Source organism: Herpailurus yagouaroundi, unplaced genomic scaffold, assembly GCF_014898765.1.
Source record: "Herpailurus yagouaroundi ecotype Mexico unplaced genomic scaffold, PumYag 187, whole genome shotgun sequence".
Classification (NCBI taxonomy): Eukaryota; Metazoa; Chordata; class Mammalia; order Carnivora; family Felidae; genus Herpailurus; species Herpailurus yagouaroundi.
In genome coordinates this window covers 32,615,015-32,639,982 of record NW_024412418.1, presented here as the reverse complement: position 1 = coordinate 32,639,982, position 24,968 = coordinate 32,615,015, and the positions used below count along the sequence as shown (strand labels likewise).

General features: G+C 50.8%; 1 protein-coding gene across 4 annotated transcripts in view; it reads right to left on the bottom strand.

Moving 5' to 3' along the window:
- ABCC8 (ATP binding cassette subfamily C member 8) overlaps nucleotides 1-24,968 on the bottom strand; it is a 78,118-nt gene that overhangs the window by 13,255 nt on the left and 39,895 nt on the right. For 2 of the 4 annotated variants that reach the window (XM_040495697.1, XM_040495698.1), the window contains exons 11-26: nucleotides 23,240-23,280; nucleotides 21,954-22,099; nucleotides 20,149-20,254; nucleotides 19,872-19,988; nucleotides 19,413-19,488; nucleotides 18,657-18,762; nucleotides 10,220-10,252; nucleotides 8,422-8,457; nucleotides 7,618-7,716; nucleotides 6,460-6,544; nucleotides 5,723-5,803; nucleotides 3,704-3,841; nucleotides 2,121-2,246; nucleotides 1,235-1,334; nucleotides 761-1,002; nucleotides 503-669 (exon numbers count right to left, since the gene is read on the bottom strand). In XM_040495697.1, the coding sequence (XP_040351631.1) occupies nucleotides 503-669; nucleotides 761-1,002; nucleotides 1,235-1,334; nucleotides 2,121-2,246; nucleotides 3,704-3,841; nucleotides 5,723-5,803; nucleotides 6,460-6,544; nucleotides 7,618-7,716; nucleotides 8,422-8,457; nucleotides 10,220-10,252; nucleotides 18,657-18,762; nucleotides 19,413-19,488; nucleotides 19,872-19,988; nucleotides 20,149-20,254; nucleotides 21,954-22,099; nucleotides 23,240-23,280 (1,699 nt within the window). The remainder of the gene's footprint in view (nucleotides 1-502; nucleotides 670-760; nucleotides 1,003-1,234; nucleotides 1,335-2,120; nucleotides 2,247-3,703; nucleotides 3,842-5,722; nucleotides 5,804-6,459; nucleotides 6,545-7,617; nucleotides 7,717-8,421; nucleotides 8,458-10,219; nucleotides 10,253-18,656; nucleotides 18,763-19,412; nucleotides 19,489-19,871; nucleotides 19,989-20,148; nucleotides 20,255-21,953; nucleotides 22,100-23,239; nucleotides 23,281-24,968) is intronic. The other 2 variants (XM_040495699.1, XM_040495700.1) reach the window with 1 other exon arrangement.

The following is a 24,968-nucleotide window of genomic DNA, read 5'->3' as shown; positions in this document are numbered from 1 at the left end:
TTTTTAAAAAGGACTGAGTCAGCCAGTCTATTGGGCAGTGACCACTTTAAACCTCTTTCCCACCAAGCAGACTTTGGGTTTTTATCCAGCCCAACACAGGGGATGAAAACATGTCCCCATGTCCCCAGTGTCAGAACCTGCAGGTTGGCTGAGGGTATAGGGGGAGAGCTGAATCTGTGGGTGGAGATAGGCAGATGACATCTGTCTAGGGAAGGGAACCTCACATCTATGCAGAGACTGCAGACTCTCACTTTGAAGGGCTGTTGTGACAATTAGATGAGCTAATCATATAAAATGCCTAGCACCAGGTGTGGCTGAATAAATGCTGGTTTTCCTCTGCTTTCTGCTCTGAGGAAGGCACTTTTACACACACTGTCTCCTTGAGTCACCCCCAGCAGCCTGTGACAGAGGTTGCATATCCCCATTTAATAGATGGGAGAACTGAGGCCAGGAGAACAGTGACTTGCCCACAGCCCCAGCATGGTTGGGGGGAGCAGTGTACCTCATGGGAGCCAGGATGATCCGGTTCAGCAGGCTGCGGTGCAACCTTTTGGCCACCTTCAGCCCGGTCCATTCTACGGTGACAGATGTGACAAGGCACAGCACAATGCCCAGGCTGCAGAGCACCGTGAACACCATGGCATAGACAGTCTGGTCGAGGGAGCACTCCTGGGCCGGGCAGAGAATGAGGCGGGGTCCCGGGGGTGTCCATGGCTCAGCCCTCTCCCCCCAGCCCCTGCCCTGGGGCTGCCGGCCACACCTGGCTGAGGGAGCAGTTCCTGGCTGCTGGGCTCAGGGTCAGGGCACTGTCGGTCCACTTGGCCAGCCAGTAGTCAATGGCCACCAAGACCATGTGCTTGAGCAGCTGGGAGAAGACCAGCAGCGACAGGAGCAGGATGCCGGCGGATGACAGATACTTGGCACAGGCTCGCCACGGGATCTTGGCACGCTGGTGCAGCACTGAAGACAGGTTGTCCTCCTCCTCGCTCTCAGCTGCCTCCTCTGCAGGCCACAAGAACCCACCCTGTGGCTTCACATTTCACATCCCTCTGAGGGCGAACCGGTGGGGGGGGCATGTTATCCCCACTTACAGATGGGAAAACTGAGGCACACCAAGGGAGAGGGATTTGATGAAGGTCACACTATCTCACCACCCCAGAACCCCAAACCCTAGTCTCCCCACGGTCAGTCAGACCTCAGGCCAGGATTTCATTCCTAGTTCCACTGTCTGTACCTTCCTCCTCTTCCTCATCTTGCAGGAGGCCGTCTCTTGAGGACATGGCCCGGGGCAGACCCTGAGGTGGCTCAGTGGCTTTTCTCTCCATGACAGTCTCCTGAAAGACAGGTGGGGCCTGGCCAATGTCCTCAGAATGTGCAGAGGGGAAAGGGAGGGACGGCGGCAGCCACCCCTGGCCGTGACCAGTGTCAGGTTTCCAGGTTGCCCCACCTGGGGGAGGGTCCAGATGGACATGAGTCTTGGCAGAATTTACTCCTCCTGTTTATCAGCTTAAAATAGTCCGATATTCCTGTGGGAGACCATCTCTCCCCTATTCTTAGTCTCCATGACTCAGGTGGGCTGATCATTCTCCCTGGCGTGGGAGAATGAGACCCAGGGTGGGCTTCAGGGACTTCTGCTGAACTGTTGTGGAAGAGGCACTCTCAAATTGGCAGAGGTGTGGAGCTGGGAGAATGTAAGCCTACGGCTGCTGATAGCTCTCTCTGCTGCCACAGGAATGGAGCCAGTCTGAGGGGAGCAGAGCCAAGGAGGGAGAGAAACAGGTTCCTGATGACATTCTTTAACTACCTGGATCCAGCCTCACCTGAAGCCGACACTTTTCAGTTTCACGAGCCGAACAATCCTTAACTCCTCCCTCTTTTTCTTTGCTTAGCCAGTTTGAGTTGATTCTCTGAAGCTTTATAACTACATGGTTTCTGATTATTTGAGGATAAGTGGAAGGTGTCCACCTGATTCTGCCTTGGGTAGCTGGCACAGGTACTGGCTCTCCTCGGGCAGGAGGAAGTTCATGCTCAGCTCCCACATCTGTCCTTTGGGGGGTTTCCTAGGCCAATGAGGGCAGGCTCCTCAGAGGGTGGCTGCCTGGCCCTTAGGACATACTCACCTTCTCCAGCTCTTGGTCCTGCCGGTTCATGAGGGTCTTCCAGTGCTCAAAGAGCTGGCACTCAGACCTCTGGAAGTCCTTGAGCGTGCCCTCCCTCTGGATGGTGCCGTCCTTCATCGCAATGATCTGGAAAGGAAGACACAGACCCGGCCCAGGGGCTGAATAGAAAAGGGGAGTGGCGGTCACACCCCTACCTTGCTAAGGAGTCTGAGATGGACATGTACACACCCTCTCCCCCACCACAACTGGCCACTGGCTTTCCCACTGCAGTGAGCTGGTAGTGATAACCTATCCCCACCAACACACGCCCAAGATTGAGAGATTGGTACTTCTGGGGGGTAATTCTCAGTGGTTGCCCCATGGTTGCTAAGAGGGTTTGCAGAACAAATTAGCTTCTGGTCCAGGTGTCTGATTCCTTGCAAGGATTCCATCCGTGGCTGCCGTTTACCCACACTTAACAGCCAATTGCATGCTACCTTTAGCTCCTCCTAATGGCAGGTCTGGTGGGTTCCACCGGGGGTTGACAAAGCACCTATTGGTCTAAGTGTGTGTGGCCATGCCTCTTTAAAATCAATAAAACTGATTTCATTTGAAACACTCAATGTTTCACACCCATGGACACTCCGCATTAATTCAGAAACCCACCTCTGTTCCCTTACCCCTACCGAGCCCATGCTGGGGTGTAGGGAGCGATGCCTGGGAGTCCTGTTCACTGACACTTCAAGGGACCAGGCATGTCTGTGACAGCCTTCTTTGGACTAAAGATTGTCCTGTACTGCCTTGCCACGGTCACCCTGGAAACTCAGACACAGACCTTCTGCACCTGTTTTAATAGTTTTTTTTTTTTTTTAATCCGGATTTTTTTTTCTTTTTTCATAGTAGAGGATTTCACCACATGCAGAAGGAAGACCTAGGGCCATATAGCACAGGCCTGAAGCTCAAGGACGCCCTTAATTTTCAGGGGCAAATTTTGCCTCAGGAGTCAGGCAAGGTCCAGATTTTAAAAGTCACATGATTTCCACCTTAAATGTTAAATGCTTTCTAATTAATTAAAAAGTAACTGTTATCTACAGGTTGAGGAGTATGGAAATGTGGTCAATGTGGGGTTTCACCAAGTCACATTCTAATATTGAAGCTTCTGCGACTACTTGTATTGTTGGTTTCCATATTTCCATCTGATTCTGACTTGAATCCGTCCGACCTTCTGTGGGTCAGAGGGTGGACAGGCAGATGGCTTTCCCATCCAAATAGGCAGTCCCAAGGCCAGGGGGATGAGTCATCAACCCGGGCCATAAACAGAGGATGGGAATCGAATGTCTGCTTCTTTCTGAGACTTCTTGGTGCCAGCCTTGCAGGTACCACAGGGGCCCCAGGTGAGGATGGAATGTCTGCAGCTGTAGGTGATGTGAAACCCTTGGCCTGTGCAGGGTCTACCCAGCCTGCAGGAAGCCATTCAGTGTGGATCTCTTCTGCTTTGTGGCCCTCAGCAATGGCTACTGAGACACTGAGTGACTCCTTTGAAGATGTTCTACTGCTTCTGCCCCCTCAGCCCTCCACAGCTTGATCTCCTTGTGGCCTCTCACCCAGTCTGCATGTGGCAGGTACTGTAGCTTGTGGGTCACTAGGACCACTGTCCTCTTGTCATCCTGGAGCAGCTCAAGGATCCCGGCCTGCATCAGGTGGTCACTCAGATGGACATCCAGAGCTGAGAAGGGGTCATCCTGGGCAGAGGGGAGAAGGTGGGGGCAAATGTGGGCAGAGAGGGTAACAGTGAGTATAAAAACTATCAGAGTTGTACCAACTCTGGTCTAGGGACTGACACTAGTTAGCTGAATGTCCTTGGATAATGTACTTCACCTCTCTGGGCTTTAGATGCCTCATCTTAAAATGAGGCAGTTATGAGTTATATGGCTCTCAATTTAATCACATACACTTCCTGACTCTTGAACATTCAATAGCTCCCCGCTGCCTACCAAGTCTGAATTCCTTAGCACGGTGATCTAGGCCTGTTGTTACTTGCTCAGTCTGTCTTTCTGGTCTCACTTGTCTGTCCTGTCCAATCTCCTTGTACTCCAGGATTCCAGAGAACTTGCCATTCCAGGTTTTTACCTATGCTGTTTCCTCTGCCGGAAGCACCATTTTGTCTCTTGTCTGCCTGGTGAACTCCTACTCATCCTTCAGTGCTCCATCCTAGCTCTTCCTGTGTCCTCTCTTGATTCTATGCCTAATCCTCCCTCCTCTCAATTCCAGTTGTGATAACTATTTGTCCACTCCTGTGAGGCCCCCAGGAACTGATACCCCTTGTGCCTGTGCCAGGTACAGAGTGGGAGCTTAATACACTTTTGCTGAAATAATGTAAAATATCCACTTGACTTCTTTCTAACAAGGTTGTTTAAAGCTCATATAAGATCATGAATAAGCTAGGGGCATCTGGGTGGCTCAGTTGGTTAAGCGACTGACTTTGGGTCAGGTCATGATCTCACCGTTCGTGAGTTCAAGCCCTGTGTCGGGCTCTGTGCTGACAGCTCAGAGCCTGGATCCTGCTTCGGATTCTGTGTCTCCTCCTCTCTGCCCCTTCCCTGATTGTGTGCTCTCTCTCTCTCTCTTTCTCAAAAATAAACATTAAAAAAAAAAGATCATAAATAAGCTAGTACTTCGTAAAGTACTATGTTGGATGGTAACAAAGACTATGAACCTTTACATTTTGAAGTGTGTTTATTGGAGAGCTTTTACGTGTGTTGGGAACAGGGGGAGCGCATAAAGCCGGATCAGAGACCTGGTTCCTTCTTCTGACTCCCTACCCAAATGGCCTTCCTCTTTCCTTCTGTTTACCTGACTCACTCTTCCAGAAAGCTCTCCCTGATTATTCTAGCACTCATAGTTGTCTCCCTGGACAAGCCTCCTCCTAGACTGTGCTGCACAGTTTGGCTTTCAACTGGGCCATGGCTCTTGAGTGTGGGTGAGCTCTATCTCCTAGTCAGATTCTAAATCTTTGAGGCCAAGGCCTGGCCCTCAGAATTCTTCAGTATCAACTAAGACACCTCACACAGAACTTGGCATGAAATAGGACAGGCACAGCTCATTAGTTTATCTCACATTTGATTGCTAGTGACTACTCGGAGTGGGGTGGTGACAAGGATTCTGAGGCCAGGTTAAGTTTCTGTGGGAAACTTATCTAGTTAATGTGGGGTTTCACAGAACTGCATTCATTGATGATACTGAATTTTCTATTACCCCTGCTGTGATCAATTAGCAATGTCTGCTCGGAACACGGGATTGGAAGTGACAGCATACTTTCCATGTATCTGCCGTTATTGTAGTGGGGCTAAGTGTTGATAGGTTAAGGCTGTCCTATAGGGAGGCAGCCTGTAATTACTACTTGTCTTTCCTCATGGCTATTGCAGAGTTCCATGTGAAGTCCACAGTGGGTCATTTGCACTACCCTTGCCTCAGTTTCCCCATCAATGATTAAGTAATATCTTTGGCAGGAGAGGCTTACTCCTGGAAAGGGAGCTTGTTGGGTGGTGTTGTGTGGGTTTGTGTACAGGCGGTGAGCCAGGGAGGCAGCCAGAGACAAGGGAGATACCAGCTAATGCACTCACCAAGAAGACAACGTTGGTGTGCTGGTACAGGGCTCGGGCCACACTGATTCGCTGGCGTTGACCACCAGATAGGTTGATGCCCTGTGACCAAAGGAGAGGAAACGTTATGCTCTCATAGCCCTTCAGGAAAGACCGTCCTGGCCCTTACTTGCCTGTGAGCTCTTTGGGATAGTGGCCTGGCTCTACCCGTCGCTTTGTCCCTCCTCACCTTGAAGAGAGGAGGAACTTATACATATTTACTGAATGCATTCAGAGGTAGGGAGCATGATCCTCATGACTCTGAAGATTCATCAAGTGGGTGTTAGAGACCATCTGACCAGTGACAACCAAGACAGAAGAAGTAGGGATTTCAATCATATATGAGGAGGGCTATCATGGGAGAATCCTATTTGTCTGAGCTTATGGAGGAGGGGTCCCATCTGGAGAGTGTACCTGAAGGATATAACCCTAGGCCTAGCACAGTGTCATGTGGGCCCCGAGTATTGACATGGGGCATGAATGAATCTCCAGCCTAGGGAGGCACTAAGCTGCAAAGCTGTCAAGGACAACCAGCAGCCCAAGGTTCAAGATCATTTTGTCCCCACTGCAGGCAGCTTTTCCACCTTTACCCTCTCTTATTTTCCAGTTACCTCCTCTCCCTGAGAATGAGCTCAGAGCATGCTGCTGGTGATAGGTGGGGATCAGGGAAGCTTGAGGGCCCCAGCCTTGGAAAAACCCCCATAGAGGCTGCTACTAACCCGTTCCCCAATCTGAGTCTGGTCTCCATGGGGCAGGATGTCGATGTCCGGCTGCAGGGAGCAGGCTTCGATGACCATTTTGTACCTGGAGTGGTTGGGGGTGGGGACGGACACAGCTGATCGGCCTGGCCAGAGCTGGGCCTGAGCACTGACAGAGAATCATTAGCTTCCGGGCAGCTGTGCTCAGGGTGAGCATTGGCTTTAATGGCCTTCTGCCTGGGTGCAAGCAAACACCATGTGAGCTTGAAAAGAGCTGAGGGCAGCACCTCACAGAGTCTTGGGGCCAGTTAAATATTTGAAGGATGAAATTGGATAGTAGTAAATATGCCACGTAAATGACAAGAGGGGGCCCATGGCCCTTGTGCAGTGGGAGAAGCTCCAGCCAGAGCCCACACTTGGGGCACTGCCAGGAAAAATCACTGCTGGTTGGTTTAGGCAGTAATGATGATGGCTGATCAAATATTTGCCCAGCCTGCTCCTCTCATACTTCCCTGGTCAGCTCTTAGCTGGTGCCATCCAGGGTGCATGGAGGCATCAGAGTGTCTTGGTGACATGTAATTGGGTGTCAGGCAGCCTTGGATTTGAGACCCATTTCTGTCACTTATTCGTTGGGTGGCCTCAGGCAGGTTACCTAACCTTTCTGAGCCTTGGGGGCGATAATGATCGTAGCTGCCTACTGGGGTTGTTATGAGCATTAGGGGAAATCAAGCATATAAAGAGAGTGACACTGCACCTTGCACCTAAGAGCTCAATAGATGGTAGCAATTATTATTATCATTGGAGGGAAAATCAGTTGCAGAGCGAGGGTAGGGAATAATGGAAAGCTGGGTCAGTCTTGCCATTAGCCTCAAGAGAAGGCCATCGGGGCTTCCACACAACATCCCTCCCCCCGCACGCTCCCCTCCCGCCTTGCCTTCATACATACAGGAGTTGGATTGCCCTGATGCCCAGGCACATCTGGATCATTTCCAGATGGGCCATATGGAACAGGCTGGGATTCAGATAAGCGTCTTGGAGAGCAGGATGGCTGGTTGTGGGCGATCGATGGAGGGGCAGGGCAGCTGGCTAGGGCTTGGGCACTGGGGAGGGCTGGCTAATGCTGCCCTTGACCAATTTCTCCCCGCCCCCGCAGCCCACCTCCCACCAAGAGGCTTCTACCGTTGTTTGTTGAAGGGACTCTCAAAGGTGATATTCTCCTCCACAGTGGCATTTAGCAGCCATGGTTTCTGAGAAGCATACGCCACAGGGCCTCTCTTCCTGGAACAAAGCAGGCAGGAGTAGGGGAGGCATTCTTGGGGGCTCATTCTCAGAGGCAGTTGTCAAGCAGATGGTATAGACTGGGGAGGGGCACTTGGCAGAAGCTAGCTTCGTGTGGCCCCTGGTGGTCTCTCTTTCCCCAGGGCCAGAGGCAGGCTTGGGTGCCTGGGTCTTAGCAGACCAGGGCGGGGGGGGGGGGGGGGACAGGACCTCAACCCTGCCCTGCCCTGCATACAGCCTGTCCCACCCCTGCAGTCTATTCTTCCTGAGTCTCTACCCAGAGCTAGGAGGAGCCTGAAGTGTGACCAAACCAAGTAAACACTTGACCCTTAATTTCCTTCTTCCCCGAGTGGCCCTCAAATCACTTGATTTTGATGTTAGCAGATAACTCTCCAAGTGGAACTTTTTAAAAAAGCAGAACCACGGAAACCACATGTAGTGTGATACAGGTTTTGAAGACCAAAAAAAAAGGGGGGGGGGTATGACCACCAGATAAAAGTGATCTGGTGTGAAGGGAGCCGCTTGATGCACAGAAGCAGCAGTGGCTGCTGAACCATCTGATGGAGCACAGAGCCCTCCTGGGCCTCTTCCCTACAGCGGAGCTGGGACGTGTGGGGCTGCCCTCAAGAGTTCTGTGGCTCCCTTGGGCCTGAGAGCCCCTCTGAGGAAGTCTGCCCACGGGGCAGGTGCTCCAGGTCACAGTACCTCACATCTGAATCTGCCACCGTCTCCCGCTCTGGGCTGCAGCAGGGAAGAAAAGACACAGTTTCAGGGCTCACGTGTGTGGACCAACTTCTTCACAGACCTTTGAACTCCCTCAAACCCGGCATGAGTGTGCCTGTTTGCCCCTGTGACCAGGGGTGCAGCCACATGCTGCACGGAGGGGTGTAGACTGGGGAGTGGCCATCCTGGGGGAGCCTCCTCTGCCCGACACTGTGTAGCGTCCCCAGTGTGTGTGTGTGGGGGGGGGGGGGTGTGCGGAGGGCCCCAGGCCCCAGTTGAGAGGGAGAATGAGGGAAAGGCAGCATTGGTGTAATCTTGTGTGTTGAGGGGAATTCTGTGTCAGAGGACTATGAAGGCCAACATGTGGCTCCTCCAGACCCAGCCTCTGCATCGGGGCTCAAATGCACAGACTCGGGTCTCAGGCAGACATGGCTGCAAAAACAGCCGAGGCCGGGAGGGCCGTCTGGCAGGGGCCAGGCCAGGCCCACAGCTTGTGCGTGGGAACCTAAGGCCCATGGAACTCTCGGGGTGGCAGCCAGAGGGCCGAGAAGGGCTCCAGGCATGAATTGAAGCCTCATGTGGCCCTGTCAGAAGACAAGAGTGGAATCTGGGGTATCTGCTGGGAGAGATGTGTCAGCTGCAGTGACCGCATGCCCTGGATGGCCGGGAACAGCTCTAGTGTCAGCTATTCTGTACCGCTGTTCTCATCCACACGGTCATACTTGTCACATACCATGAGCTCTGCCTTTTGGCTCAAGAACCATGGTTACTATGGCGAGAGAGGCTGGGCCTGTCATCACACCCCGGCACTTAGGGACAAGGTGGGAGAAAGGGCAAAGAAAACATGGGGAAGTGAAACATTCTGGTATTAGAGGGAAGGCCAGTAATTATGAAACTACTTAGGGGTATTTACAAAGTTGAGTCACCCTTCCCAGCCCTGACTTCATACCACCTCCAGTGTGTTTTGAATGTTCTTGGGAGATGTGAGGTTCGGGAAGGTTTTCAGTGTCTCAGAGCCTCATTAATATAGTTCACTTGGATTTTTTAGACTGAACACTGAACATAAAGCAATAAGGCCAAATTTCCTGTCTGGCCTGGGGAAGATCTACCTCCTCTCTTACAGCCCTGTTTCTGAACTTTTTTTTCAGGATCATCCCCTAGGGACTTTTTATACACATCCCCCCCTCCCCCAATTGTCCTTTCCTTAGTGTATTTCTTTTCCAATTCAGTGGTTTCTAGTATACTCACAAGGTTGTACAGTCATCACCACTAATTCCACATTTTTATCACCCCCCCCCAAATAAATCCTGTACCATTAGCAGTTACTCCCTTTCTTCTTTCCCACCAACCCATGGCAAGCAGTAAACTACTTTTTGACTATGCACCATGACTGATTGATTGATTGATTGCCCAGTGTGGGGCCTGAACTCACAACCTTGAGGTCAAGAGTTGTGCACTCCACTGACTGAGCCCTGAGCCAGCCAGGTGCCCCACCCACCATGAAGTTTTTAAACCACAGATATATTGTATATCTGTTTATATATTATAAGGCCCTTTGAAGAGCCACAGACTGGAACATCTAAGTTTTTTTTTTTCTCTAAGAACCGGATTTTGCCGTCTTTGAGAAAGCATGCCTTGTTATAAGGCTCTGTGCCGATGAAATCATGTAGGCTGCGCACCCTGCCGTCCACACTCAGTATCCCAACCCCACAAGCCCTCCCAGCCCCCCAGCCCCTTCCCTTCGTTGGGACCCACTTCCAACCCAGTTCCAAGGCTATACCTGGGGTCCTCTCCCGTCTCATCAGGAAGGCTGCTGGGGTACAAATGGGAAAAATCAACACCAGTTACTTCTCCATTGCCTTTCTCTCCATCACAAAGGTCTTTGGAGAGAGAGATCCTCACAATCCCCACCCCTCCCACCCCTCCCACCCCTCCCCAGTGTCCCCAAGTGGCTTCCTTAGGGACACAAACCTCTCTTCTCGATCACTGCCCCTCCCACAGCACCTAGATGAGCACCTCCAAATAGCAAGAGCTAAATCTGTGCCCCTGACTCAGAGTAGTGGTGAGGCTGGCTGGGTGTCATGATGGTTTAACACGGGGGAAAACTAAAGCTCAGGGAAGGGAAGTGACTTTGCCAAGGTCAGAATCATTTTATAAACTGTAGATTGGGACCCAATCATTGGGTCCAAAGTAAGTGAACTGTGACCACACTTAAAAAAAAAAAAAAGTGTGCCCAGCATGTGGTTAACATGTGTATTTTCTTGGGATTTTTTCCCCCCTTATCTATCAATGCATGAATGTAGTGGACTGTGATGTAGAGTGGATTATAGTAAAAAAAATTATGAAAAGCACTGAGTGAGGCGACCTGAATTTTGTGGCCAACTTTGCCAGCAGTCTTTTCTGTTCCAGACTACCACTCAACCTTCCACAAGTAGCCCTCTGCCAATAAAGTGTGTGCTTCTGACATGCACATTTGGGGAAAAATAATCCACTCTGTTTTCGTACAGATCTGACTTTAGGCATACTAAAACCAGTTAACATTTGTTGAACTTTCATAAGCACTGTGATAAGTATCGTAATAGTATCATCTTTCTTTTTTTTTTTTTTTAATTTTTTTTCAACGTTTTTAATTTATTTTTGGGACAGAGAGAGACAGAGCATGAATGGGGGAGGGGCAGAGAGAGAGGGAGACACAGAATCGGAAACAGGCTCCAGGCTCCGAGCCATCAGCCCAGAGCCTGACGCGGGGCTCGAACTCACGGACCGCGAGATCGTGACCTGGTTGAAGTCGGACGCTTAACCGACTGCGCCACCCAGGCGCCCCAGTATCATCTTTCTTAAAGCTTAAAATAATCATACGGAAGAGGTTTATTTTGACTGTCTCCACTTTACAAAGAAAGTGAGGGTCAGAAAGGCTAAGTAACTTGCCCAAAGCCACACAGCCAGCAAATAGCAGAGAAAATAGATTTATCTGACTCTAAAGCTTTATGCTCTTAATGACCACGTTACACCACTCCACTGTGATTTGTCAGGAATACCGGGATGGAAAAAAAACAGAGGCAGCAAGGAACCTGATGAATTCCTTTCTGTCCCTTGCTGAGGAGCAGAACTGAGAGGAGATCCTGTTGGATACGTGGTTACAGGTCCCCTCAGATTCTGTTCTCTGATCTTTGTGGTCTCATTTCATTCTCTCAACCCAACCTAACCTTGGGTTTCCCAACCATCAGATTGCTGGACTTTCTGGACAGCTGGTAACATGAGACAGATAAAAAAACCAAAGCTTACAAATGCCAACTCTGCGGCCGAGGCCCAGATAAGCTTATCTCTGGAGTCTTATTGCCTTGATTGCTTCCAGAGTTGCAAAGACTGTTATTTATCTGGAAGAAAGTGCATCTGTGGCCTCCCTGTGGACCCCAGTGCCCGGTCCTAAGTCATTTTGTATCATTGTCTGGGTTGCTCAATTAGCCCTCATAATGGACTACCTTACTCTCTAATCAGCTCCTGTGTAAGTCTTTTATCCCCAGTGGGATTTTAAGGCAGGAAGAGCATCTTTTCCAACCCCTACATTGCTTAGCACATGACAGACCTGTAATAAAGGGAGGCTGTTAACTGACATCTTAATCATTTGGGAAGAAGGGAGGGAGGGAGACTAGCACTCAGTGGGGGCTGTCCTCATGCCAGGCACAGTGTGAAGTTGTTTGTATTTGCCATGTCATCCGCAGGACAATACTTTAAAGAGGTGTTACTGTCCCGTTTTTACAGATGGGAAAACTGAGCCTCAGAGTTTGCATAATGCGCCCAATGTTACAGTTAGGAAGGGAGAAAGCTGGGGTGTGGATCCAGGTTCATCTCTACCTTTTTACAGTGTAGCCCCAGCCTCCCTAGAATGAACCTCCCCAAGGCTTTGTGTGTAGATGTTTCCATCTGGAAAGTACAAAATGGTACATGTGGCGTGCACTTTCTCTCATTGATTACTGGGGTCTTAAATGTGTGGGGGTGATTCCATCCCTCCTCTGCCTGTACCTTTGAAACCAGGCACTGAGCTGAAAGGACAATTCTCCCCAGTTCTCCAACCCCACGTCCTTCCCTCCAACCAGCTAGGTGCTGGGCAGGTGTGTGCACACCAAGCTGAAATCAAGGCACAGAGCCCGCCCTCATAGGGCTCATATTCTGGTAGAGGGAATCAGACAGGTACAGAAGTCAGAAAGTCATGAGGGCCAGAAAAAGAAGTAGGAGCAAGAAAGTATTATATAAAGTTTGGGGAAAAGGACCCACAAACACATATGCAAATGCTTAGAAAGAAGATTGGAAACTTCTAGGTAATGGGATATTAGGTGGTTTTTGCCTTTATACTTGTGTATCTTTTCTAATTTATGGACAATCTTCTGGAATTGGAGAACAAGGTAAATTTTAAATATAGTTTGGAGGAGAAGAAATGTGAGAAAGTGAGGAAAGGCTCCAAGAAGTCAGAGGTGAGCAGAACTCTCAAGGGTGGGGGAGGGGATGACAGAGTGCAGACAGAAGGAGGGAATTCTAGGTGGAAGGAAGAGGCAGGAACTGCGGGCAGGCAGTGCAGAGAACTGGAAAAAAAAATATGGGCTCCGAAGTTCATATCTGAGGAGCCTCTCTACTCACTGGTTGTGAAATCTTCTGCAAGTCCCTTTCCTTAGGGGAGCCTCTGTTTCCTTGTGTATAAAATTGGGGTCATGGCACAAACCTCAGTGACACTGGGAGAACATATTATAAAAACAGCTCATAGCCGGTTGGAGGGAAGGACGTGGGGTTGGAGACCTGGAGGGATCATCCTTGGTCCCAGAGATGCACACAGAGGAGAAATTGAACAGCTCACCACTCATTTAAGATACCAGCAACCAATAAAAAGGGAAGAAGTGGGAAGGGGTTGGAAGAGGAAATTAGAATTTTGGGCCCCCATGGTCCCTTCATCTTGCCCCTGACAGGCCTGTAGCTATCTTGAAACATTACCTTTTACCACAGAGCCCTTTCCAATTAATGTCATTGGGTCCTAATGCCGAGTGTCTGAGAGAGGAAAGGGTTTTTCTCATTGTCCGGATGAGGAAACTAAAACTCAGAGAGGTAAAATAACCTGCCCAAGGCCACACAGCAAGTGAGTGGCAGACTCAGGACTACAAAAAAGACCAAGTCTGGCTCATTACCTCCATGCAGGGCCCCTTGTCTTGCCTGCTTACCATACTGCCACACCTGCCTCCTCCAGGAAACCTGGGGTTACCTGAGCACCTTACCTCTATTCCCCAAAGGCTTCAAGATCTACATGGGCAGATTGGACCACAGGGTAGTCATGAAAGGAGACTGTTTCTCATCTCCTGGGGGAATCAAGGGTCTCAGGAAGCAGCCTTCATACCAACCACCACAAGGCGACAGCATTCTGAGGCTGGCCCAGGGCAAGCAAGGCCCAGGCCTCCTGAGTGGGCACAAACAGAAATAATAAATGGTTCAAGCGGAAGCTTCAGCAGGTGGTGAGAGCAGAGGCAACAGGGAGCTCCAGGGAGGCTGATTTGTAGTTGCTCATCAGGAAGTGGAACCCTCTTCCCTACCCCAGTGCTTTCTCTGGGGCCCTGCTTCTTGCTGGCTCCCTGGGGACATTTAAAATCATTCTACTGTGGTCATTAATGGCCCTATTCCTTATTTCTAGGGAAAGAATTTCACTTGAGTGTATCTACTAATATTAGCTTTTCATAAGAATGTTTTCTTCTTAGATATTAAGGAGAGAGTTTGCAAATTCCCAGGTTGATAGTGCATTGAAGCAGAGAGCCAGGCACTGGCGGGTGACTGTTACTAAAGTGGACGTTTGGGAACCACGTGGTTCTCCCTGAGACCAGGGGCTGGGGGCTGATGTGCCGGATATGCCCAGGACTGCTGCAGTAAATCTCCAGCCCAGAATGCAGGACCTCACCCGATGGACCCTGTACGCCCACACCAGGGCTCTGTCTGCATGCCTCTGTCCACCTGGCACTGGTGAGCTCCCCGGGGGTAGGTCTTCTCCTTTGTAACTTGCACAGAGAAGTTCACAAAAGGCACATGCTTTGCTGGGCACTTGGAGTACGACACGGAATTCTTCAGTCCTGTCCTCAAGGAGCTCAGTGTCATGGGAGAGACAGGCACACCAGCAGGTAATCATAATGCATTGTGAGACATGCGCTAATAGGATTCCTACTTCCCTTTTTTGCTGTTGTTTTGTTTTCAAATTTTTATTGAAATTCTAGTTAGTTACCATACAGTGCAATATTGGTTCCAGGAGGAGAATTTAGTGATCCTCACTTACATACAACACCCAGCGATCATCATTAACAAGTGCACTCCTTAATACCAATCACTCATCTAGCCCATCCCCCACCCATCTCCATCCATCAAGCCTCAGTTTGTTCTCTAAGAGTCTCTTATAGTTTGCTTCTCTCTCCCCCTCCCCCCCATATACTCATTTGTTTTGTTTCTTAAATTCCACATCTGAGTGGGGATTCCCATTTTCCAAATGTTGGTGGGGAATTGGGTGGTGGAATTCAGAGTCAGGAGAACAGCCTGGGTCTAGGTATGTGGTAGGAGGGAGATGTAAAGACACATTTATGATGGCAGTCTCTTGGATGTCATAAATTGTTCCAGGTTGTGTGTTCATTTAACAAATGAATGCATTTAGCAAAGGCACTGTGGATACAGAGAGACAAATAAGATATGGTTTCTGTGCCCAAGGAGCTCACTGCCATCTCTCCTGGGCGACAGGCTGGAGTGCAATTCAAGAGCAACAGGGGGATTTAGAACCTGGCATAGAAGTACATTTTCAAACAATAATATTTATAATAATATTTATAGGGTACTTACTACATGCTAGGTTAAGCCTCACATCAACCCCATGGGAATAAGGGAAAACTGGTATAGAAAGGCCATGGAATTTCCCAAAGCACAGAGCCCAGACTTGAACTCATGAAGCCTGCCTCCAGAGCTTTTTGCTTTTATCTGCCTAGCCATATTTCTCATTTGTTCATTGAAAGGACAAATGAATGGCTATAGAAACCAATCTCTCCAGAGCATTCTCCATTCTGCACTTCCTAATCACCCAGCTCCCTGACTTGTGCCTCCTGAACTCCTTCTGGCTGCCTGGTCACCCGGCCTTGGCCGTGGCGTGGATGAAAACATCAGAGCGGCCTGGCATCGCCCTGGCCTCTGGCTGCAGACAGACAGACTTGTGGGAGAGGCTGCCAGGTTAAATGCTATTTTGCTCATTATTTTGCTCTTGGCTCACTTTGCAAGTGCATCACCCCCATGCAGACCTGGGCCCAGGGTCTGAGGCATGGAGCTCCTGTGTGTAAGAAAAGGGTCCCTCAACACACAGCCCCCACACTTAACCAACACATTGCCCAAGATAGCTGAGCCGGACAGAACTTGTACATGTCCAGGATTTTGAGAGGCACACGGCAGATGAAGACAACGGAGTCATGTCTGTCCAGACTCCTCCCAGCCACTATAATGAGCTCCTAACTGGTCTCCCTTTCTCCAGTACCCCCCCCCCCACCCCTTTCTTTTATCACCAGCATAATTCTTCTACAGCCTTCAGGCTATATCTTACTTCCTGGACCTGGTATATAGGGGTGTCTGACTTGAGCCCAGCCCACCTCTTTAGTCTTGTCTTCTGCCACTGTGGGCCCCCCCCCCCCCCCCCCAGTGCTCCAGGTACCAGAACCATGTTCTTTCACATCAGCAAGCCTTTGCCCATGGCGATACCCCTGCCTGGAACACCTTCCTCTCCTACCCCTGCCTTTTCCATCTGATGAAACCACACTCTTCTTTCAAGGCTCAAACACCACATCCACATGACCCTTCTTTCCTTGGCCACAGAGGCCCATGTTGTTCCTCTATGCTTGATCATATGGCACTGATCTCCTTCCCCTCCCATAAAAGCAGGGGCCATGTCTTAATCATCTTTGCATTTCTGTCGCTGTGCCCAGTGTCTGGCACCCAGCAGATGTTCAGTAAACAGGGGATGAGTGAATACATCAAGGTGGAGAGACTGGAGCCTGAGTTGAGTTGTGAACAAAGACTCACAACTTCCGAGGGTTGGCTGCAGGCTACCGGGATGTGCTTCGCTATGCTTGAGAGGGAAGACGCACCGTGGAGGAGGGCAAAATGGAGAAGTGAGAACCTCTTCATCATCACTCCTACCCCTAGACTTGAACTGAGCCGGGAGGTGGCGCCATGAGGACAGAGCTGTGAGCACCTGGGTGGTGGCTCCACTGAGGAGGTAGGTGTCATGGCCGTAGGGACTGCTGGCCTTTGGATTGTCAGGCTGATTATTTCTTCACATGCTCTTGAACCCCTTCTCTCTCAGCACTCAGTGGAAAGCCCATGTGCTTGAGCACCTAGGTGCAAATCCCACTTCTGCCGTTTGAGAGCTGGGTGGCCTTGGGTAAAACTTGCTTCACCTCAATCTTCTTATCTGTTAAGTGGGGTGAATGATGCCTACCTCACAGAGCTTGGTGAAGAGTGACTGAGACAATGAAGTAAATAAAGTGCCTTGCACATAAGAGCTGCTTAATGTTAGCTGTTCTAGAAAGGCCCCTTGTATCCCTTGGGCTAGGGCAGAGGTTTCCAAAGACAGAGGTGGCAGCAGTCAGACCCTGAGGGTTGGCCAAGCTTGGAGAAGAGGTGGGGGCCAAGGCAGGGCAGGGCTGCACCTCTGCCAAGCGTGCCTAGCTCTTCTGCAGAGGACAGACAGGTGTTGATGCTGGTGTGGGGACACCTGAGCATGGGGGCTGGGGGAAGAGATAAAGAAAGTGGGGCAACGGGACCAGACCCAGCGGGGGATTGACTCATGCTGAGTGGGACACAGACCCAGGAAACCAGGGCAACCCCAATGTCTGGGTTCTGGAATCCCATCTTCCCTTCACAGAGACACACTGTCAGCCAATAGGCAAGGGCTCCTCCCTTCAGAGCCCTAAGGGCCAATTGGTACAAGAGGCTGACAAAGTGACCTCAAACCCCAATGCCTGGCCTTGCCAGTCAGGCTGTGCTGAGAACTCCCCCAATAAGAGGGGGAATGGAGGCAGAGACCCCTCTGCCCCAAACACACCACAATCCCTGGTGGAATTAAGATTCCAGAGACAGAGGTCACAGGAATAAATCCCAAAGGGTTTGTCTACCAGTCTATGGCATCACTGAGGAGGGGAAACTTGCCATCGGATGCACCGGTCAGGGACATTGTGGAAAATGTCCTGCAAATGGAGGTGCACACAGGTATTCAGACACTGCGCCCAAGGTCTTTCTGCACTCAGGCTTATGAAAAACCTGGCCTCTTGAATGCCACTTCCCCCTAGAAATGGCTGTGGGGAAAGCCTGTCCTCTGCTGAATCGGCTGCAAACTTTATCCCTGAATGTGCTCTACAAACCTCTCAGGCCCCCCTTGCCCTCAGCTACTGGGGGACAGGGGGGGGCAGTGGGGGAGAGCTCCAAGCCAGGCCCCACCCAGGTTTCTGTATACCTTTCCCACCCTCTTCATTTCTCAGCTCTTCCTTTCTTCCTTTTTAAAAAGCTTCTATTTTCTATGTATCTTTTATCAACTAGTTTCAAGTGCTTTTTGGAAGTAGGTGGCTATAAATAATAGATCCATGGTTGACTCAGCCTGGGGTTCTGGCTCTTTAATTAAGATAGTGATCTTTGTCCAGAAACCCACGTTTGTCTGGGTTATCTCTGGCTCCTCAAAACACCCACTGAATGGTCTATGTCGGCTTTGCTGATGACCAGGCCGGAAACCAATGTTTGTGTTCCAGTTCTCCACACAGGGACGCAGTGCAGGTGAGTGAGCATGGGATTTAGAGTCAAACAGAATTGAGTTAGAGTTCCAGCTCAGCCGATGATTAGCTGAGTGAATTAGGGCAAATAGTTGAACCCTCATCTATAAAACAAGGACTGTTCACAGTCCTTACCTTGCTGGTTGTCATAAGGACTAAATGAAATAATGAGTGCAGAGGACTTAGCAAAGTACTCAGCACATAGTAAGGGTTGAATAAGTACTACAGATGTTGACAAGAATAACAATTAACAGCATTAATTGAGTACTCACTGAACACACAGCAAGTGCTCAATATGGGCATGACACGTCCTTAACTGAGAAAGATGGCTGAAAGAAAGGCTGCCCGCCTGCCCACTGTTAGCTTTCCCCACTAGCTGAGCCCTGAGGGTGCATTTAGTACCTGTTCCAGAAGACGGCCCCTGAAATCTTCTGCATCTCTCCTAGGGTGGCTAGGAGGAGTGAGGACTTGCCACAGCCCACCTGCCCCACGATCATGGTCAGCTGGCCTGCAGGGAGGGCGGGAGGCAAATGGGACTAGGGCACCAGGGAGTCTGAATGACTATCACCCAGAAAGACAGACAGATGCATGCAACCCTGGGACCCCCATTTGCTTTCCTCCTACCTAGAATCTCCCTTTGAGCCTTCCCTTCTGGAACTCTAGATCCTTCTTCTCACTCCCCAGTGTGGGCCCAACTCTTCATGGTCCCAACAAAGGCCACTTTGGGTCCCATCTCCATCCCACCTCCATGCTCTGCTCATGCTGCTGTCTTTGCCAGAATACCCACCCTGCCTCATGGCCTGAGGGACCCTGCTCATTCTCAGGAGCCCCACCTCTTTCATGGCACATTCCCTGGCTACTGGGGATTGCTGTTCTTTCTGTGAAGCACCTGTATGTCTGCAGCAGGTGGCTGGACATCAAGGTCCTGCTGTCTTGTCCTGTCCTTGCTGCTGACTCCCACTAGCATGGGTAGCCCACCTCTCTCTAGTATTCATACCCCAGAGTACCCACCAAGAGTGAGCATTGAGCTGGTGCTGAATACATGCAGATTTTTCTTTTTCTCTCTCTGTCATTCAGTGGGACATGTAGAGGGGGCACTTCAGCTATGACCCTGAGGGGCACTCCCAGACCATGCTAGAGACATGAGCCAGGCCGTACCTCGTGGGATGCGGATGGTGATGTTGGACAGTGTGGGAATTCCATCAGGAGTCCATGTGAAGAAGCCTCCAATGATCTTCATTGGTGGTAGCCCACAGCCCGGAAAAGAATAGAAAGGCAGCTGGGTTCTCAGTGTGAATGGTCTCTTGCCTCCCCTCCCGCCCTGAAAGCTAGAAACCCTGATTTCAGTCCCTGGATCACTTCTAGGGCAGGGGAGTGGGGAATGGACTTCTCCTGCTGACCCCTGCCTGAATCACCCTCTCTGAGATGACAGGCACGGGGTCCCACATTCAATGGAGAAGGAGAACTTGTCCCTGGTTTTGGGACTGCTATGGGCCCTCCAGGCAGGCAGGGTGACCTCCAGAGCAGAGGACTCAGCATATAGGTCTCTGATGCTAAGCTCCCTCCTGGAGATGGTGCTGGGGGGCCAGACGTGGGGGTGCAGGTTCTAGGACTCACCTGGACGCAGTAGTTGTCAGCATCCCCATCTGCACTCGGAACCAGCCTCTGCAGTGGGGCCGTGAAGCCCCGACAGTCCTCCCGGGCTGGATGCTTGCGGTTCACAACCTTAAGGGGCTGGGAATGGTCAGGAGGAGGTGAGGGCCCACAGGGCTGGAAGCTGTGCAGGGAAGGGAGTCCCCCCTCCTATGACGAGAAGCTGAGGCAGGACACAGAAGGGCACAGGCTACAGGCATTAGAGAAAAACACTGGTGGCAAGGGGAAGCCGGGCACTCACCACTGCCTGGTACTTGTTGGTTTGGCCCTGGGGCGCAGGCTCCCGGGGAGCACACTGCTCCTCGCGGATCTCTGCACTGGACAGGAACTCGCTCAGCTTTTGCACGCTGCAAAGGAAGCATAGAGACACCTCTCACCCTTGCCAGGGGCAGAGGGAAGGGGAGAGAGAGGAGGGTGCAGCCTGAGAGAGTGGCTCTGAGAAGGTTCTGGGTCCTGCGGTATTGTCCCCACAAAGCTCACACTGGAGGGAGACAGATCAGTGGGCATCCATGGTGGGCAGCTGATGTTATCAGTCAGCTAGACTGGATTAGGGTCTGGGTTAGGGTAAGATTGATTAGTTTTAGGGGTAGTTAAATGTTAAAGCTGGTTCATTGGTGTAGGGCTTTATCCATTACTGTTAGAGTTAAGGTTGGTTAGTGTTAAGTTTAGTTAGGGTTGGGATTGGTTATTAATAATAGCTAGTATTTACTGAGCACATACTATATGCCAGACACTGTGTTTAATGCTTTATAAGCATATACTTAAATCCTGCTGGGGAAGGTGTTATTAATCCCAATTCAAGGAGGAGAAGGCCTCAGCTACCCTGGTGACAGTGGTATTAGGAGTGTCTGCGTATGGAAATGCTTCTGGGTCAGCACAAGGGAATTCCAACAGCTGCAGCATCCTTGGATCTGTGGTTTCTATACAGAATCAGAGAGCTGGGCTGGGGTGGGGGTGGGGGTAAAAGGGTGATCATTAGAAGTCACAATGCCATGGCCAATTAAACTGAATCAGCACAGCCAAGCCTGGAAATAGGAGCTAATCTTCTTCCAGCCCTGGTTTAACTACTCCCTGGTTATATACTCCTTTGACCACAATTCTGCTGAGTTATGCCCCCTTCCATCCTTGAACCCTGGCCAGAGCTTCTTTGTGTGAGTTGTTCCTTCCATCAGCGACTTTGTTCCAACATGATTTCCCCTTGCCAGCTTGTCTAGGACATGCTAGGGTCTCATGAGACCAGGGTGCCACTTTTCTCAAGGTTGAAGGGGCTTGGGTACTGTCTGGTCCCATTGGTGGTGGGAAAGGACATAGCTGGCTCTCCCCAGAGGCATGCCAAGACCTAGCTTTCAAGGAGCTATTTCAGTGGTCCAAGGAGATCTTCACTCCAGGTATGGAACTCCCCAGCCAAAACCTCAATGCTCTACCCTCGGGTTTCCATTCCCAAGAGGGTGATGTCTCTGGGAGAGTGGCCACAGGGCTCTAGAGCTCAGACGTAGGGGCCTCCCAGAGTTGCAGGCTAAGGGGGGGACAGGACATGCAGGCACTTAGGGAAAGCTGCTTTACTGACCAGGGTCGGGAAGGCTCTGGGACCCGTGGAAAGAAGAGGGGATGTTCAGCCTGAGGAAGACAAAGATTCAGTGGATACCTTCTGAAATCCGAGGAGCTGGAGGAACAGTGCTCATTCTGGGTGGCTCTGGAGGGTGGAACTAGTACCAATGGGCAGAATTTATGAGAAGATGCCAATTTTGGCTCAACATTGAATTTTTTTCTTTTTTTATAGAGTTGTCTTGCAGGTGCCATTAAGTTTCCTCTCCTTGGAGGTATGTAAGTAAGCCAGTTAGGTAATCCCTTCTCAGGGATGGCATGGAGGGGAGCCACACACAGCTATGTCCCTCAGGCCAACTATGACCGCCTTCAGCGAGGCCCAGATCAACGGGGAAGCATGACTTTGGACCAAACAGCTGTAGTTGTAGGGGTCACTGGAGCAAGCCCTGGGGCCACCATACGAGCTGCCTATCCAGTGTCCTTGCTGGACCTTCTTCTCACCTGACTAGAGCTTTGACTGTCGACCGGACCACGCTGGACAGCAGGAACAGTGGTGTGACCAGGATGTGGAATAGCGAGAGGGAGGCGAAGGCCACCGAGGGCGAGAAGTCGGCCTCTTTGAAGAAGCTGACGTGGCCCACGAAGGTCTGTGGATACAAGGACAAGCGAGGTATGTGACTCAGAGCATGGCCCTCTCCCATACTGGCAGCACTCAGCCCCTGGGCTGGAACAGGGGACCCAAGGAGAGCTTTCTGTTAGAGACACCTTCATCATCTTCAATCACCTCCTGGAAACGTCTCCAGCAAGCTCAGGACTTCACGCTGGAGGGCTGGGCTGCTGCACCCTGTCCTGCCCCCTCCTTGCCAGGAATGACCAGAGGGAAGCCCTCAGCTTAGGTCAGCTCTGCCCCCTCAGACAGCAGTCCTCAGTCAGGGAAAATGTGGGCATGATCATTCCCAAACCACCTCCTCTCTGCCCTCGGCTACCTGGCTGGCTCAGCAGCCTCTGTGACCCGGGCTTCCCCAAGGAGCCAGGCCAGAACCAGCCCAATAAATCATGTCAAAAGTGAATTCCCAAGTGTGTCTGACGGCTGTAAATTCGCCACAGCTCAGGGACACCGGCCCCCAGGGGAAAAAAATGCATCTTTTTAAAGAACTGTGGCCGCCACAGACGCCAGGGATGGGAGCCCTGGGCGGTAGTGGGGGCTCGGCCTTTCTGGAGGGGGTCTACTTCGGGCCCCCACTGCTGGGCTCACACACAGCTTTGGTCAAAATCGCTTTAGGAAACCTCCACTGCAACATTTAATGATGTAGAGAATTATTCGTGTTCTTAAACTTTAAAAAGCAGGTTACAAAACTGCATGTGCGACACAATCCTATTTTTGTAAAAATGTCACATTATGTGCCTTAAAAAGAGACTGGAAAGAAACACGTTAAAGATGTTGCCAGTGGGACTGTGGGTGATTTAATTTCCCAACATGTCTGCAATACACACGTCTTTACTTTTATAATTAAAAAGTTTGATAGCTCTTTTTAAAAGAAAGTGAGATTTCTTTAAAGACGAAGCCGCAGGTCTTCTGGGCCCAGAGGCAGAGGCCCCGGTCTGCCTGGGGTCAGGGAGGCACTGCTGGGCATTACAGGCTTTCAGTCTATTTCCCTATTTCCAGCCCCACCGCTGAGTGCATCATCCGAAGGCCTTGTGCAGAGAGGCCAAACCCTGGGCCGCCTCTCACTGCAAACACTCTCTGCCACCCACCGCATCCGGAGCTGGAGAAGGGATCCACTTACAATGAGGACAGCTGCAATGGGGATGGCCGTGTTCATGAAAACTGTGGAGGAAGCACAAGGGAAGTTTAGTGGGAGGGATGAGAGAGCTAAAAATGAAGCTGCCCAGGATGGTCCGGAAGCAGTGCAGCCCATGGGGTCCCTTCTCCAGCCACCAGGGTGGAGCTGGGCAGAGTAGGGGCAGAACTCTAGCCTTGCGGTCCCTCCAGCTCCTTACCCTGCTTCCCTTAAGACTCTTGCCCCATGTGTCTGAGACCTGAGCCTTTAGACAAAAGCTTACATGCTTTTATTCTGCTCCAGGTGGTCAGCGGGAAGGAAGTCCCGTGAGAAGTGGTGAGAGAAGAGATTGGAGCATTGGCTGCCCTTGGCCAACTGTGAGGTCAGCTTCATGTGTTTCTGGGGGGCACTAGGTTGCTACCCCTTGCTCTGCCTTTGGTCCCTGTATCCCCCCAAGCCAGGTTCTCTCTGAGGCTTAGAGGATTCCTCATCTCTCATGGCTCTTGGGAAGGATTTCAAACTCACTCACATTGAGGTATTAGTAACTAAGGACAGCTTAAAAGAGGGTCTCCCTAGGCTCTAAGGCTTAGAGTCCCTGCCTAGGTGGGGCAGGTGGTTTGCTGCAACAGAGGTCCCCTCTTTGTTCTGTTTAAAGTGTGGCCCTCGGACCCTTCATAGGGATCCCAGAGAGCAAAGGGAGCTGGACTTCAAGTCAGAGAAGGGTGGAGTCCCTGACCTTGGGCAGGTCATTTACCTTTCCCATTCCTTGGTTTCTTTACCCGATTTTTGTAAATGTGTACTTGTTCACACCCTCTGGATTCCTCCAAATAAGAGGGGATAATGTAAGGAACAGCTCTGTGAACCTGGATGCTGCCTGAATGTCAGACCTCACAGGCTACTAGCTTAGCTCTGCTCCACAGGTCATGCTCCTCTAGCCCAAGGTGTGAGATGCTGGAGAGAGCCCTAACCCTGGGCCTAAACTTCCAGAGAGCAGCCTTCCTGGAATAAGAGATGACTATCTTAGCTGCCACCTTCCCATCTCCTCCTCCTTCCTTCCAGGAGCCTCTTCCAGACCAGCCCAGAAAAGAGTCTGGTTGTATAATTAGCCAAATTAAAGCAGAAGGAGCCAGGAGCCAGATCAGCCTGATGTGCACATGGCCCCTATCTAATGAATGGCAAAGGTTCTGGAGACACTGAAGAATTACAAATGGTCAACACCATTCCAAGAAGCAGACTATCCACTTATTCCAAGAATCCTGTATGTACCAGCTAGTACATACACAGCGTATGCTGGAGATGTGGAACCCCAAGTGGGTGGGAGAATATGGCCTCTGCCCACAGGGGCATCCTTGTCTGAGGAAGGGGGCAGAGCTATGCTCTCAGGAAACCCCTATTAAGATGGGGAGAGAGGGAGCATGCCTCGGGGAGTTCCCCAGCAGACAGGAAAGACATTGGGCCCATTTTGGGGGAATTCCTAGTCTGATGAGGGAAACGGCCCCAGGCATTGGAGAGCTCCCAATCTCATGGAGGAGACACAGCTGGTCTTGGGGCTACTGCTAGTCTCTCTGGTCACAAGGCTTTTTACCAATACCAATATCATACCTGACGTTTAGCCACCCTTCCTGAAGAAGGCACCATGGTCTCCAGGTACCCTGCACAGTGCTACAGCTCTCTCTGTGTCTCTGGCAGGGGGGCACTTTAAACACAATCAGTTTTCCTACAGTATAAGGGACCC